Raw genomic sequence first — 16,975 nt, forward strand, 5'->3', positions numbered from 1 at the left:
GGTTGCTGTTTTGTTCCCAGACATTTTACAGTTTATCAGTAATACAATGTGCCTCCTGTTTTTGTTTAACAGCAGACTCCCTCAACGGACATTAAACCCAAGGTTGAGAAACTCTTTTATAACATTTATGTTAGGTGCGTTTAGATATCTCTTTTTTAGTTTAGTCAAAAGACAGAATATCATAACAACCTGTCTAACAGATGTTTTTCTCTTGTGATATCCCAAATAAATGATAAGATATGTGCATTAAAGTTACAATTGTTAGTCCAAAAATAAATGCAGGTTAGAGTATTTATAATCAGATAATATCCCTCTTTATTTGGCTGCTGTACAGTTTACTTACATTCACTATGGAGGAGGTTAGAGGGAAAGACATGACGGTAAACAAAGCAAACATAGAGTTACATTTCACTTTTAAATAATCATTTTAATACATGCTATTGGTGAAAGGAGGAGATCGGGGCTCAGAGGACGAGTTGTAAAGTTTCACTCTAGAGCCGCAAAAATTATATTTCCTATCTATGAATATGACAATTGTTTTTTTTTATTGACTGATTAGCCAGATATTTGGGAATTAACATCTGTAAATTGCCTTTTGTGTAAGAAATACTGTCCAAATCCAAAGATATTCAATCATTAGTATAAAAAAGTCAGCCCCAGCTAATGCAGTAAACTCCAGTGAACTCACTTGAGGCAATTTTACAAGATTTTGCAGAGCTCTGTGGAGCTTCAAAAGGCTTTAGAAAACGATTTATCCCCATATGCAGCAGAGTCTCCCAAGACCTCTGAACAGACTTTGGTGTAAAATGCTTGCAGTTGGAAAAACTTCACCAACTTTGGAGAAAACACTGTTTTCCCCAGAGCTGACTGAGAAAAAACACTTTCAGACTATTCAATCACCACATATTTTTACTCCCAACTTGCCAAATACTGCAGCTTGGTCAGTGGTCCTAAACTTCAAACTAAAGGAGTCAATTTACGCCCTTAGCGTGAGTTTAGCAAGTGTCAGTTTCTGCTTGTTACGCATACAATGTCTATTTAACATAGACGTATGTATGTTACATACGCAATGTAACTCAAACAAGTCAGCATAGACTCCTGGTTTCATATGGGACACAAACACACTAATCTTATGACTTATCCATTCACCCAGACCCCTCTCTAACTCCCTTCTTTTCTCCCACCATAATTACGGCCATGTAAAGTGTTGTAGTTTGAAGCGTAGGCCCAGGGCCGTCTCTGGCCAACATGAGGCCCGACGCAAAGATATATGATGAGGCCCTCTGTTTCGCAAGCGTCGGGGGGGGGCTAGTGGAGCCTCGAAAACCACACTAATTGCGCCGCATAAGCGCATACAGTAGGTGCGCCGCATTTTCAGGTCAGTTGAGGCTCCCTCCGCAAGGTGAGGCCCCACGCAGTCTGCGTGATCGGCCTGTAGGGAGGGACGGCCCTGTGTAGGCCCATAATCAAGCTGTTGTATTTGACAACTTGCTAATGAGAAAAGGCTGTCAATCAATACTGAACATTTGAGTCTATGGGACTAATCACATATTGGACTAATTGTTTAATCACTAGTTGTATACGAAAGGTAAGTCACTACAGCCTGACAGAGGAGTGTCAGCGACAGTTTGATATGGTGTCAGTGGTACAGTGGCTGAACGTATTCTGGCGGGAAGATTCCTACTCGACCTCGACAGCGCCCCCTCCAGGCCAGAGAGGTCGAGCAGTCTAGCAGGTCAATGATGTCACCACGCAGGAAGTGGAGGTGGGCGGTGTGAGGGGGGGTGTAGTCACAGAGGGCATGAGCCAGACGGGGTTTCTACACAAAGACAGAACAAAGAGATCAGACAAACAGGAAACTGAAGCTGATTATCAGGAGAAACGATGCTTCAAGATTCCTCATCATACCCCCACAACTGGTTCGTGCAGACGCTGGGAGGACTCTCTTTCGTGGTGAGGGGGGTGAGAGTAGAGGTTAGCTGAGAGGAGGGACTCCTGAGAGGTGGTTTTATAAGGGTTGGGGTAGGGGTTACGTCCAGGATGGGGCAGCAGGTGAGGGGATGCAGCAGCGTCTCTCAGAAAGACCAGTTTCTCCGCCGCGATGCTGTGAGTTCTGTAGTAGTCCACCAGGCGGTTCAGGGAGCAGAACGTCTCGTCCCAGATGCAGTACTGACCGCCCCCCTCCAGCACCCGGAAATGCTCCACCCTCTCACCATAGCTGCAAAATAAGAGCGGTGAGAGAGGTAAAGGCATTAAAGGCAAGGTATGCTTTATGCTTCAAAACCACTGTGAAGATGAGAGCTGTGTTGTTCTTCATTCCTCTACCGGCTCCTTTTGTTAAGAAATGCATGCAGAGGTGATGTGCATACCTCTGTCAGTTTGAGAAATGAGTCCACAATCATCTGGGTGTATCTCTATCTATCACAGGAGGTTTTCTCTCAGACTATAAATCTCAAATGTCAACACACACACAAGTGAATAAATGTGCAACCTGAACGGAACTGTTTGAAAATCCTGCGGTAGTTTGTAAGCACTAATGAAAAAAATAGGAATAATAGATAAGAGCTGAACTGAACACAAAATTATAATTATTAAGTATTTTCATCAATTAATTGCTTGTCATTTTCAAATGTATGCTGGTTCAAGCTCCTCAAATTTGAACATTTACTGCATTTTTATCTATTAATAAAAGTCCAGATATATATATAGAACACAATCAATGTATCAACAAAAATTATCTGCAGAAACACTTATTTTAAATGCAACACGAATTAAGACTCCGGGGCTAGTAAAATACCCTACCAAATACATCATAAGAAGTATATCGGCTATGCTACATATTTTATTGTATTGGTATCTCATATTGAAAGAAAAGAACACAATAGTAAATTCCACAAAGAAAACTCTTTTATGTTTTCTTGTGAGTAATTGCCTTTGTGTCATTTGGTTTGCATATTTATTTAAAGACTAAAGTATATTAGCATTTCAAAACAAACATGCAAAGTGTACTATTGCAGTACTTCAAAGGTTTCAGTCTATTGTTCAAAGCCTACATTTTTTAAAGCTTGATCCTCCCTTACACACCTGAAGATAATCATGTAATGACTCTGAAAGGAGGCGGACGCTAATACCAGGATTTGTTTGATGAGAATTGTCAGCTGAGGGAAAAAAAGGTTTTGGGGACTTTGTAGTGTTATAGTTAATATTTTACGCAGCACAGTGGTGTCCTTCCTGTACAGAATTTGCATATTCTCCTTAGTTTCTGTCCCAGTTGCCTCCTACATTTTATAAATAGGGGTAAACTAGTTTCAGACTTTGAATTGCCCGAGGTGTGCTTCTGGAGCTATTTCAGCATGCAGTACCATTACTAATTAAATTACAATAGCTGTCATCAGCTGCTCGATCTTCTCTGTCCATAAAAGGCACACATAGAAATGTTTCTTAGTATGCACACAGACTGTTTGGTATCACTGTGACTTCCACCTGTATAATGCATCATAAACATGAGAGTCATACTCTCTATTTAATGCATTATAATGTGATAGAGTTACTCTTAAATGGTCATTGTTTGTAAAGAAAAAGTGAGAAAAAATAATAATGTATGCATGAACACACAAAACATTGTAAAATTATACTTTCGCTTTACTTAAAGCAAACAGGTCATTCTAAAACCAAATTATGATCCTTGTGATTTAAATGTATGATTCAAGTTTTTATAATGTGTTATTACTATTGTAATAATCATGAATAATTATCAAAGTGCTTGTAATTATAATTAAAGAGCGCCATAAGCAGATTCTAATGCATTATAAGTATGTTTGTAATGCATCATAGTCTAACAACCTCATAGAAATCGCGACCAACTGTTTTATAACACACTATAAACTATAAACACACTTTACACAGAGAAAATAAATAGTTTTGATTTGGAGATAAGATAACTGTGCTAGACCTATGATAAAAAGAATAAAAAGCTGTAGAGGAGGGTCAGTTCACGTAATTTGTCATGATGTCATCTAAACTCATCTAACTGCAGACATGAGAAAAGTGAAAGAATCCTCTTTAAACTGCTGTTTAACATTTAAAAACCTGTCTCGTGACTCTTTTGAACTCAACCTGAATTGTACCCCCCTCTGTGAATCACTCTGAGCACTACGCTCTGTGGTTGTGTTTCAGCTTGTGTGCATAAATAAAACAAACCTCTTATCTCTCTGCCCTTGCAGTCAGGCAGATGTTGTGCCTTAAGGCAATAATATGTGCAGAGTATATACTTTAAAACATGCATATGGCATGTGTCAATGGCATAATGTACCTGTGTTTAATGAAAGAATGAGTGGTGTTATACAATGCCCCGATTATTGAACACATTTAATTCATCCTCAATGATTAAATGTGTCCCACGTCACTTTGCTGACCCAAATTACAGCTCCTCACACACACACACACACACACACACACACACACACACACACACACACACACACACACACACACACACACACACACACACACACACACACACACACACACACACACACACACACACACACACACACACACACACACACACACACACACACACACACACTTCTATTTTTAGTGGAATGGGTGTGCGTACTACATTTTAAATAGTCTGACTCTCCCCTCCACCAGTCCCAACACACACTCAGAGACACGTGGATCCTGTAACTTGCTAATGGGCTCAGTGTGATGGAAAACAAGCACCCAACTGCACAAATAATTTAAGACTATTGCATTTGGTGATCTAAGATGCTGCCGCCTGCATGTTTTATGCAACACTCCTAAAGTACATTCCTTCAGGGAGATGTTAAAGTGTCTTTTAGAGACTGAGGCTCTCTGGTGGGTTTAATGGGAAATTACAGCGGTACAGCAGATTCAACACATGCAAATATAACTGCTGCAGCAATGCACATAAACATTTTGGAAACCATTAACATCACAATGGGAACAGACAACAGAGGAACATTACGTCAGCCTGCAGCATGACATTTGTCAGATTTGTATCTTGTGTGTGTATGTGGTGCATTCACTGACCTAACAGAAACAGAAAACTCTCCAGGAGCTGATTCACTCTCCCTCACCAGGAACACTCCGGTGTCCTGCCAGCGGAGACGCTTTTCGGCCTCCAGTCTTGACACCCGTCCTACAAACCACCTACAGACACACACAGGAGTGTTAATTATACTCTGCTCTTGGACTTTTATATAACAGTGAAGTCATTATTATATTTAGACTGGAATAAGCATGAGTAGAATTGGAATGAACAAATATACTCATATGTATATCAGTGGTTCCCAACTTCTGAAATACTTAAGACTTACACCTCTTTTGGCCTTGAAAGCGTAGTCAAATTAAGCAATCTGAGCAGGATAAATCACTATTTGGTCAAACACAAAGAGCATAACCTGTAGTGACTAGTGAGGAATCACAAATGTACAGTGCAACATTTCAAGGGGTTCAAGTAGAAGAAAGGTTTGGGAACCACTGAAGATGGTATTTAAAAGATGTATAACAAAATGTTTGCAAGTACATAAAGCAAGTGTTCTACTCTAAATTGTTTCAAATATATGGATAAAGTGTTTTTTTACGGATAAGGAAGAAGGGAAATGTAGTTCTCTGGCACGTAGCCACGCTTCCCCTTGATCTCTGCTGTGACCCAATTAGAATCATCCTCCATTTCTGTCACCTATAACACACATGCACAATTATTCTTCTTACTTTATGAACTAGCAACGCTTTGGTAACTTTCAAAGACTCCGAATGCATCAAAGTAAGCATTTACACACACACACACACACACTTACCTTGATAATGTCCCCTTTCTGGAAACTGATCTCGTCTGCTTCCGAAGCTTCGAAAGAGAAAAGAGCCACCGCCTCCATCCTGAAGAGAGGAGTCGAAAACGAAAATAGTTTCACTTCATGAATGAAGAGAGAGAATACAGCTGGGTGATTAGAGCACAGCAGCACTCCAAATATAGCAAGAGATCACCAGTGTGTGTGTGAGTGTGTGCAGCGCTGCTCATTAGTTAATGAGGAGAGTTTTCTCTGCGCGTGTGTGCCGCTCTTCCTCCATGTGACTGAGTTGGAGATGATGAACACGTGGAGGTGGAGACTGTCCTCTACATCTCCATCTCTGATGTCTTTCTTTTAAACTCTGGGGCTTTAATGAAGCATCTCCACGAGGGAAATCAGGGACAGTGGGAGGAAGACAAGAGAGGGGGGGGAGGATGAAAATAACCTGAAAGAAACAGCAATGACCTCCAGTGTTTATGATTATAACAAGTCCTTTCAAAGGTTAACCGAGCACTTCCAGCTGATTCACACATCATTTTAATTATCAGCTGACATGAGGAAGACTGAAGCCTGTGAAGTGAGAAGGGGTCAATGATGTACCAATTAGATCTGCAATGATTGCTCACATTTTTTTAATTGGTTAACCAACAGTAAAAGTAATCATCAATTGATAATAATGGAGTATACATTTAAAAAAATGTCATGCCAAAAAGTGTCTTTTTTTTAACCCACTCATATTGAGATTTGCTGCTTTTCTAGATTGTTTATACACAACTAGATATTTTAGGGCTTCCGGACTGACAAATCAAAACGTGTGAAATCACCTTTACTTTGTAAGACTGTAAGACATCTTTTCTGATATTTTATATTCCAAAAACAATATATATTACATTTCATAATGATACATATTTATATAATTTGATTATTAATATGGATGCCAATGTGTCAATCACTCTATAGTTGCAGCATGTGGGAGTCATTTTAGCAAGTCTATGGTAGGTAGCTTAATTTTCTTTTATTTAGCCGTCTGGACAAAATCTCAAACCTGAACTGCTGATCAAAATATTGTGTGAACATTCAATAAACAAATCTGAAAAATGTATAATGAGAAGAAAAAAATTCAAATATATGCTGTTTTTTATTGATTCAAATTGATATATTGGTCATTGCAATTGTTTGTGGAATTCCCAAACGTGAACATGTTGACACATTGAAATTGCTCAGCCTCACATCACTATAGAAACAGGATACATGTAACAATACAGTAATTAAAATAAGGGAAATTACTATTTTTCTAATGAAACCAACATTTCACAACATAATCACTGACAAATGTACCCTGAGTTTGAGGGGTATCTTTGGATTGGGGTTTTAGTAGGTGATGGTCGGCAAAGCAATTTACTGTTGTGGACCGGGGCAGCAGCAAAACTGATTTTAACCACCTAGAAAACTAATCAGTTGAAGTGCACGCTATGTTTGGATTAGTTTCATCCCATTACCTTGCTGCCAGACAGTTATTTCATGAGGAGACCTGAAGATGTTATCTAAGCTCTCTTCAAAGCCCCAAGACTACTTTGACACAAATGGTCATTTGACTCTGCACAACGCAGGGGATGATTAGCTAGTTTGTGTTACTGTGTGACCTTTGTGATTCCAAACCAACCAAAGTCACTGCTATTGATCTTTACAGATGAATAATACAATAAACAGCACCAGAGTGTGCTGATCACCATGTATCGACTGCAGATCCTAAAACCCCACCTTAAACAATCCAAACTATTGTGTAGTTCATAATTGATAACAAAACAACTTAAGGCTGGCTGTGTGTGTGTGTGTGTGTGTGTGTGTGTGTGTGTGTGTGTGTGTGTGTGTGTGTGTGTGTGTGTGTGTGTGTGTGTGTGTGTGTGTGTGTGTGTGTGTGTGTGTGTGTGTGTGTGTTAGTAGCAGTCTACTATGACCTCTTCCCCTGGTTTTGTGTGAGTGGCACTGGCCGTCAGTATGTCCTGCAGCAGAGAGAGGGGGGAGTTGTGGATGTGGTCGCTGCTTTGAGTCAGGACTTCCATCCTCTCGTCCAATCCCAGAGACCTCAACGCCTCACACACACTCACACACACACTATCACCTCCCTCCTCTGCTCCGTTGAGACCTCTCTGATCAGCGATGTCCTCCTCTTTGGGCTGATCGCTCTTCTTCATCTTCAGGATCTTTATAATCTCTCGCCCCCAGCCACAGCCTGGCAGTTCACAGGATACTGTTGCCATGGCAGCCGATGCATCCAGTGCCCCTAGCGATAGAGGACAGACTGTCTCTCTGAGTGTTATCAGCAGGCGACAGGCCTTCAGAGCAACAGGTCTATCGCAGTCAACCAGCCCACTCAACAGCACTGAGACGACTCCCTGCTCCACCACAACGGCCAAATCTGACTCAGCGCCCTCTGTGTGTGTGGCAGTGTGTGTGTGAAGTGTGTAGGCCTGCTCAGAAACTACACCATAAGCGTGTGGCGAGGCATGGTGGGAGTCTGAGCCCTTTTTGTAACCTGGGTGACCTGAAAAGGCTTCGTCCAACAGCAGCTCAGCCAGCACCAGCGTGTGAACTTTGACCTCCCAGTCCAGATCTGCCCTGCCTTGTGAGAGGACGGAGCGCACACTCTGCATCAGGAGAGAGGAGGAGGAGGAAGATGGAGGAGAGTGCGAAGAGTACCATGAGATGAAGTATTGTACTACAGCCCTCCTGGGGAATCCCTCCGAGTCCTGGGAGAGGATTTCAAGCAACCGGCTCACTATTTCAGGCTGGAAGGACAGAAAAGAGTTCCAATAAAAGTCAAACTTCTTAAAACATTGTGCCTATATTTTTAGGTATAAAGATACCATGTAAATGAACCCAGTTAAGCATGGTTACGAGTGTAAATACACTTTACAGAATGCAGAGAGGAATACAGACAAACCTTTTAGACCCAAGTCAAGAAAATATATGTTTTTAAGGTCTAAATGTTGTGGTGTCCACTTTGTTATCATCTATAGTTGTTCATTGTTATATCTCTGATTAAAATATTTCGTCCAGTTAAAAAATAATCAAGGTCTAAAAAGTCTATTGTAAATATTTGTCTCAAAAGTGGATAAAGTCCATTTATGACAGCTTCTGGCAAACAACTAAAAGACTTGCGCACACATGAGGAATACACCACCATGACAGGCAGCCAAATGAAATGGACCATTTAAATGTATTACAATGACAGATTCCTCTAGGTTGGAAAATGATTGGATACATTTGGGATAATGTTAGCAAACAACTCAACATATATCTAACATGGGTCTAGAATTTGCGGCAAATAACATTTTATGCCAATCATTAGGAATCGGACCCGGCTGATAGAGGGCTCTTGATATTGTTTATTTCAACACAGAAAGTTCTTAGACTTTGTTCCAACTGTTTTTAGAGTGAAGCGTAAAAACAATTTCTTCCTACCTCCTCCTCAGTGAGTGTCGCCCCCTGCTGCCAGCGGTGTGTAAGAGTCTTTGCCAGTGCAGAGATGGCGCTGGCCCTCACGTAACTCTCTGAGTCCTGCAGCGCCTCCCTCAGCAGGGGAGTGGTAGAGCAGTCACCCAGCAGAGCCTCAGATGCATCACACTCCTCTGCTGCTGCTGCTTTAATGGAGTCACACACGCCTGCCAGGTGTCCCAGAAACTCCACCGTCGAGTCCTTCACCTCCCAACGCATGTCACACACACGCTTCTTCAATACCTCCACCAGATCTGAAAGTATCCATATATACATACATTTAATTTCAGTGACATATTATACTGCCACCACAGCAACAGTAGAGTGTATTCTGTGTGTGGATGCATCACACAGGAGTTTTTATGGTGACCTTTACCGTGTCTGAGCTGGTCTGTTATAAAGGAGAAGTCCGTGCACACACTCGTCCACTTTAATAAGGCCTGGTAGGACTTGTGGAGTACCTAAAAAACACAGACACAGTACTTGAATTGAAAGAATATTACATCAAATAGTAAAAAGGGAGGCAAAGAAATAAAAACAGCCAGTGAGTGATGGTGTCGCCTTCAAAGTCACGGCTCCCCAGTAGAAGAAGGTTGGAGACAAAATAAAATGAGTTATATTCAAGAGTGCAAATAGAAACACACAACTTACAGTGGGGTCAGAATCAGGGTTTTCCAAATATTGAATCAGAACGGTGAACACTTCGCTGATCCTCTCTTTCGCCCCTGAGATACACAGGATGGAGAATACATGTAATTTCATCCTGAAAAACCCTTTTGTCATGAATGGGCAAACATTTATCCTAATGTACTGTACCATTTGTTTTTGTCAGTGTATGACAATATCACATTTGGTTTCACAATATTCAATACAGAAAGAGAGCATTATTTTTATATAGGCAATCTCACATAAACACACAGCATTACCTGGGCTGCTGGTGAGGGTAGTCAGAGCCTCTAGAGCACATTTCTGAACTTTGCCACTGCCGATTACATTCCTGCTAACCTCAATGCAACCAGTGGAAGAGGAGGGTGAGTTGCCACAGCAGATCCTTAACAAGGACAGAACTGCAGTGACAATTGAAACTGGAAGACAGGGTAGGACGTCAGGAGGCTGAGGTAAAGAGAAAGAGAGAAAGGGAAATAAGTCAGCTACATGTAAAAAATACAGTCTCCTCTCCCCTGTTCTCTGTCGTCCTCACAGCCTCACCGTGAGTGTGATCTGTGGTGTGTTGCTCAGGCAGACACAGATCATAGAGATACAGGAGGATTTGCTCTTTAGTTGTTCCACCACTGAAAACTGATGCTCGTCTGCTGCAAAAACCAAAATATAATTAGTCAGAAAGATGTATGACGGTGTATTGTGGACATTGAAGGTACAAAAAAGAGATATACAGTATATCTGAGACTAGTGTACATTTTTGAGAACAAGAATCCTAATCCCTACAAAAATATGATTGGGTTTTTAGTCAAGGAACCACACTGCTTTTCACATTGGTTGGATCACACCAGAGACGCTACCATATGCCATGTTTTATGCCTTAATTTAGCAATAGGGAAATACTCATATTTTCAAGCCCAGAATCACCAAATTATCCTATTCTGACTTGCATAAAATACATTAAGGATACACTCAGTCACGATATACATAAAATAACAGATTGTGTATTTTTCCATTGTTTTTCACTTTGTATATCTGCGTGTTTTACCAGTGCTTATTGTGCCCAGTAGAGTCTGACCAGTCATAATGTCGAGGGGGAGCAGTAGTATTCTCACGGCCCGGGCTGTGTGGACAGTATCACTGGGTAAAAGAAGAAATCAGCATCCATGGGTAAATACATCCTGTTACTCATAGATTACTTGATGTCAGAAAACAAACTGTGCTTGTACGGGTGACGGTGAAGTCACCTCCTATATGAAAGTGTGAGATCGTGCTCTGAACAGATGCTTACTGGTGACCTCTGCGAAGAAAAGCAGCTGCAGCATGTATGAGGTCAGCGGGTTTGTTAATGTTCAACATGGACGATAGAAGACGGGTGATACGTTCATCAGTGCCGGAGCTGCTGGAGACAAACATGAACATTGACAATTAACTCATTCATGTATTTGCATTGCTTTTAGTCTGAAAAAAGCACTGTGTTTTCGTCCATATTATAAATCCCTTCTACCTGCATGCAGACAGAATGACGTCCATCAGAGGCAGTGTGAGCTCACTGCTGCCGGCTGTCACCAGTTCCTCCAGGGAGTCTCCGACTGTCTGCAGCAGCTTGTCCCGCAGAGGAGGTCCGGCCTGGGCCAGGAGCAGGGCCAGCAGTTTGAGGGTCTGCAGACTCTGACGGACATTTTTGCTTTCTTTGGGAACCAGAGACTCCTTGAGGTACCCAGAGATCGACTTTACAACAGCAGTATAGTCTGCGCTGCTTGGCGTCATCCCATCACCTTTTTCTTTTTTATCCACGCCTTTACATCCTGCAGGAGGGACTGGCTGAAAGAAGAGCAGGATGTGGGCGAGCATCTGATTGGCAGCTGAGGCAATAAATAGACTTGTGTCGGTCTGGAGTTGTAGAAGCGGGTCAATGAATCCTGGAGAGTGAGGAAAACAGATTTCAGTTATGAAATGGCTAAATTCTTAGTCTTTATTCCTAAATACACACACATTAGGAGACATGGGTAGGTTCAGTAATCATTCACTACCCCCTACATGCTAACCAGGGAGTTCTATGCAAAGGACTATATAGTGAGCTCTTGGGCAAAATAAAAAACACTGTTACCACTGTTGCACTGTCATTTAAACGCCATTGCTGCACAATTAAAGCATGCCCGAACAAGGTTAGCCGTTGGAACCTCCATAATAAATAAAGAGATGCATTTTGTGAAAAGACAAATGATTTTGTACTTTGACAATTTTTTGCTAAATGAATGGAACAGGATAGACCTCTTTATTATTCACTCAATTGGAAAATTGTCTTCAGTTTCACAGGCATATATACACTTATAAAACTCACTCTGCCAGGGGTTAGATTGCATGAGATAAAGAAACAGATAAATAATAATTGGGTCAATGAGTCACCTGATTGTACAAAGAAGCTGAGAGCCTTCGGGTGCTGCAGCATGCTCCTCAAGCCCTGAATCCAGCCGATCCTTAAACACGGATCCTCCCAGAGTCCTGCTTCCTGCCAGTGCTGAAGGTTGAAGACCTTGTTCAGAACAGAGTGTTCCTGCAGAAGGGACATCACCAAAGTCAGACATTTAAAAAAAAAAATTTTTTTGTTAAAGTACAAGGTGTCATAAACCCTACCTGAATGGTTTTGAAGCTTTCATCAGTGGCAGCCAATAGGCCGGTGAGTCTGAGAGTGAAGGAGAGGACACTGGGGTCTGAAGCAGCATTGTGAACCACAGTGGATATCAATTTAAGCAGACATGGGCAGGTCTCCAGCAGTGATCCCCCTTCATCGGGAGAAAAGGTAGACATTAGACAATGTACCGATCTAATATCCATCCATCTACACCTGTGCCCCTCACTTAGTGTGCAATTAATGTAGTTTCAAAAAGTCAGCTGTTCACTCAATTGTCAAAGTCAACTGACAGGACATTAATTGACAATTTCAATAGTTTTACTCACATTCTAAGCAATAATCAAAACCATTTATGATTCCAGCATCTTATATCCAGCAATGTCATAATGTGCGTATAATATGATGTTATACTGAATAACTTTATGTTTTTGAGGGTTGGTAAGCAATTTGAATCTTGCTTTCAAGCAGTGGCGGTTCTAGAACAATTTGACCTGGGGGGCCAGGCTGGGGCCAGTTATTTTCTGAGGGGGGCACAATAAATGCCGGACGAAAAAGACAAAGACAGTATGAAGTAATTGCGCATACACCTAAGAAAACAATGCAATACAGTTATTGGTATTTGTTTCATTACACATTATTATACGCTTACCTTTGTTTGCTGTTTGGGTCTGTGGGACCCGTTTTTTACCATTTACTAAAAGAAAATGTATGCAATTTAATTATTTGAACCTGCTTTATTCGGGGGTGGATCTAACCTTCTCTAGGGGGGTCCGGGGGCATGCAGCCCCGGGAAGATTTTTTTTTAAATGTTGAAGTTAAATGCATCAATCTGGTGCACTTTGAGCACAAAAATGAATTTATGGATACAGCTCTCAACACTCATGAAAGAGAGCTGTATACTTTTCAATAAATCAACAAATCTTTAGAATATGATCACAACCAATAACAAATCATTTAAACTTGTTTATTCTTATGTTGTGTTACCTATAGTTAGCATTCTTTCTTTTTATTTATGCATATTTCACTAATCACTCCCCTTTCAAACTGTTCTTTTTTTTTTTACAGTCCTATAGACAAGTTTACGCGCCAAAACACGGGTAGCGCCATGACACTACACAAATGCACTTCATTTCCGCCGGAAGTCTTTTGCACAGCGTCTGTCGGTGTAAACCGATGTAAACAGTCAGACGGGCACTGGTGTAAACACAGCGATTTCGATGCTAACAGTGATGCTAGCTTGGGAACACGATTCTACTTCTTTGACTGGAGATGGCGTTACTCTCCCCCACCCGAATTCAGTGCAAAACTGGGAGGATAACATGACGACGTGGCCCAGCATAAAACCAAAATAAACTGCCTTATTTAGGTCATGCCCACAGGAGCCAACAGTTGTCTGTTGTTTACATAATGCACAATTTACATGATCTCTTTATGCTGTGCAATATATCATATGTGCCTGTACTGTTTGAGTGAAAATAAAGTTTGATGTAATTTAATTTCATTATTGCACTGTTATTGCATTATTGCATTTCATATGTTCCTTAGAGTGCTACAATTTCTTTTAACACAGTTCATCATTCATATTAAGCTCATACTGTACATAAATAACACTGAATTAATTAATTGTTGAGAGGAAACTAAAGAAATGGCTTCAACAAGATCACATGTTTAATCCTAACAGGTATTACAAATTAAAATATAAAAGCAGCCCACACAATTACATCACTATGAAAATATTCATATATAATATTAAAAAATACAATGCATGCAGTATTTGTTGTGTTTATCTGTATTTAATGAACAACATGGCTGGGTGCTGGGTGCTGGTTTGTGGTCGTAGCACTCTATCTAACCACTCGTTCAGGTGCTTTCTCGAGTGATTGCAACCAACTACCGCACACGTAGTTCCCGAACCACTTTTCTTCATGTTGTAATTGTTATATCCTCTTTGTCTCTGCGATATCAGTGCTTTGTCGGCACAACGGAGCTAGCTAGCAAAACAAACCCAGTCCGCCAAAACGGAAGTGCATTGCATCGAAGGGAGGAGTTCAGGATGTAGAGCGGAAACGGCTCAATAACTTGTGTATAGTACACATTGGAATGATTTTTTTATTTTTTACAACACATTAAATAGATAAAGGTGTGCTCTAGGCATGGGCGGTATCATTTTTTTCATACCGTCATACCTTGCTGACATCATACCGTGGTATACGGTATATGACGGTATCAGTCCCAATTTAAGGGGTAATTTCTCCCAAAAAAAAATGTTTTACTCACTATATCAACAGCCCCACCAAAGATATTTTCCACCAGCTGCCACTGACGGTATGACTTGGGTCGACTTGAGTGAGGTGGCGTTCGGCGGCAAATAGATGTTTCGAACAGTATATTATATGTTCGGTGTAAAATGCAGCCCGAGCCGGTAGACGCTCGCAAAGTGCCGCGACGTGCGCGCAAGTGCAAAACAAGGGCTGCATACATGACACATTGTGCAAATGGCACATTTTGAGATCAGATACAGGACGCGTTTGTAGATGTCCGACGTTGTTTCCATAGCGAGCTAAGTTAACAATATATCATCATACAAAAACATTTTCCGGGAGTAAATACTTGACTTATTGAATAAAGTTTGCTATATTCACTAACTAGTTTGGCAATATTATTCTGTGCATGTGTTAAAAACCTTATTTCCATTTGATTCATTGGATTACTCGCGTGAATGTTTAGCACGTAAATGCTTTCGTTTTTAAAACCGTCCGACCTCGACTACAAAACCATCAACCAGTTGCATAGGATTAAAAAATGTCAACACTCACTCACCCCGTCTTAAACATTCCCAAAGAAGTGCCTCTGTCTCCCGTTGTGCTGGATGAAGTCACTGGCGACGAGTAAACCCAAAATAGTCCCAAACAGGCGCAGAGGCATTTTTCTTTTTTACTAGTTGTCCGAGTTCGGGGCCGGCAAATGCTGCCGCCATCTTGCTCAGCTCAACTCTGTGCTGAGCTCTGAGAGCGGGAAAGACGGACTGCCCTCCCCTGCCCTCTGCTGGCACGTGCTGTGCATTACAACCAATGTCGTCCCTGTCAAAACTCCTTGTCAGTGTAATAGAATGAAACGCATCTGTGATTTGGCGCACAGTCTGTGACGTCACGGTATTGAAAATCATACCGACGGTATTTCGAAATACCCTGGTATACCGTAATACCGTCATACCGCCCAAGCCTAGTGTGCTCTCTCTAGCTCTCTGTCTCGCTCGCTCACAAAGGCTGCGTGCTCCTCCGTGGCCATGACGGCTTGCGTTAAAAAAAAAACATATTTGTAAAGTGGGGGCTATTGAGGGCTTGCAAGATACCGGTAGCTCGTGATCGACGTGTTGGAGACCCCTGCTCTAATGGGTCCGACTAGAATGACAAATATTGTTACTTCCGCCTATTCCGTCAGCCAAGAAATCGTTTAATCATAAACTTTTTATTTTTTTTATTTTTAGGGGGGCCACAGGGGGGTCCAAAGTCAGTGTTAGGGGGGCACTGGCCCCCCCTGCCCCCCCTAGAACCGCCCCTGGTTTCAAGTCTTATGGTGGAGTATGAGTATATACTATATGGTGCTTTAACGTTGCATATTCGCAAACAAGGTGGAAAGTAACACAAAAAACAACCAAATTAGTATTTTTAGAGAGGTTTGGACCCTCGGGGTTGCAGTCGCGTTGTCCAGCCTGTGAAGTAGGGACACGTTTCTCCACTGTCTCCATTCCAATCACTAACACTTAGCTACAGACTAGAAGTAGTAAACCACGGAATGCATATTGAGATGTCAGACCTAATACATCAATGTGTCAGAGAGAAGGGAAACCAGGAACAAAAGAAGTATCATGACAGATTTCAGTACTAACCAGCCTCTGTAATCCCTGTGAACCAGTCCAGCAGTTTCTCCAGGCTGGTGTCATCGGGCAGAGAGCTCCCTGAGCCCGCCAGCACCGCACACACACCGGGCAGCAGCAACGCACACTCTCTGTCCATGGCACTAACGTGTGTGTGTGTTAACTAATGGTCATTCAGGATGCACTGAAACTTTACAGCTATATACTTACAATAAAGCATACATAGCTAACGTCGATTCACTTATATGTAAATACAGCTAGAAACAAAGTTATGTAGTGGAAGTGTAACAGCTAGCTTAACAAAATGTAGTTTTCGTTTGTAGTTCTGCTAAACGTCCATCTCGCGGGAAATAGTTTCGGATCTACCGGCGTCTCTTCTGCCTGAGTAAAATCCGAGCCGCACTTTTTGCTAATCTATAAACATGTGGATGGATACATTACATGCGCAGGCGCCACGTTCCACCCTTCCATGTGTTTTACAGATCAGTT

General features: G+C 41.5%; 2 protein-coding genes across 4 annotated transcripts; both read right to left on the reverse strand.

Moving 5' to 3' along the window:
* Positions 1-432: 432 nt before the first annotated feature.
* Positions 433-6,780, reverse strand: LOC307041736 (GRB2-related adapter protein-like). The gene is made up of 5 exons (XM_079685248.1): positions 5,826-6,780; positions 5,610-5,707; positions 5,056-5,175; positions 1,909-2,218; positions 433-1,819 (listed from the first exon to the last, which is right to left on the reverse strand). Exons 1-5 carry the CDS (start codon positions 5,901-5,903, stop codon positions 1,640-1,642), a joined length of 786 nt encoding a protein of 261 aa, XP_079541374.1. The 5' UTR covers positions 5,904-6,780; the 3' UTR covers positions 433-1,639.
* A 155-nt stretch (positions 6,781-6,935) lies between these two features.
* Positions 6,936-16,904, reverse strand: brat1 (BRCA1-associated ATM activator 1). Of its 3 annotated transcripts, none has more exons than XM_079685170.1 (12): positions 16,499-16,904; positions 12,612-12,760; positions 12,384-12,531; positions 11,482-11,896; positions 11,266-11,373; positions 11,023-11,114; positions 10,524-10,627; positions 10,241-10,427; positions 9,966-10,039; positions 9,691-9,775; positions 9,282-9,568; positions 6,936-8,605 (listed from the first exon to the last, which is right to left on the reverse strand). In XM_079685170.1, exons 1-12 carry the CDS (start codon positions 16,623-16,625, stop codon positions 7,754-7,756), a joined length of 2,628 nt encoding a protein of 875 aa, XP_079541296.1. In that variant the 5' UTR covers positions 16,626-16,904; the 3' UTR covers positions 6,936-7,753. The 3 variants fall into 3 exon arrangements, with proteins under 3 accessions (XP_079541296.1, XP_079541295.1, XP_079541297.1); XM_079685169.1 differs by having other exon boundaries at positions 11,266-11,376; positions 16,499-16,893; XM_079685171.1 differs by having other exon boundaries at positions 10,524-10,624; positions 11,266-11,376; positions 16,499-16,829.
* Positions 16,905-16,975: the final 71 nt, after the last annotated feature.

This window comes from Notothenia rossii (assembly GCF_949606895.1).
Source record: "Notothenia rossii genome assembly, chromosome: 1".
NCBI classification, from domain to species: domain Eukaryota; kingdom Metazoa; phylum Chordata; class Actinopteri; order Perciformes; family Nototheniidae; genus Notothenia; species Notothenia rossii.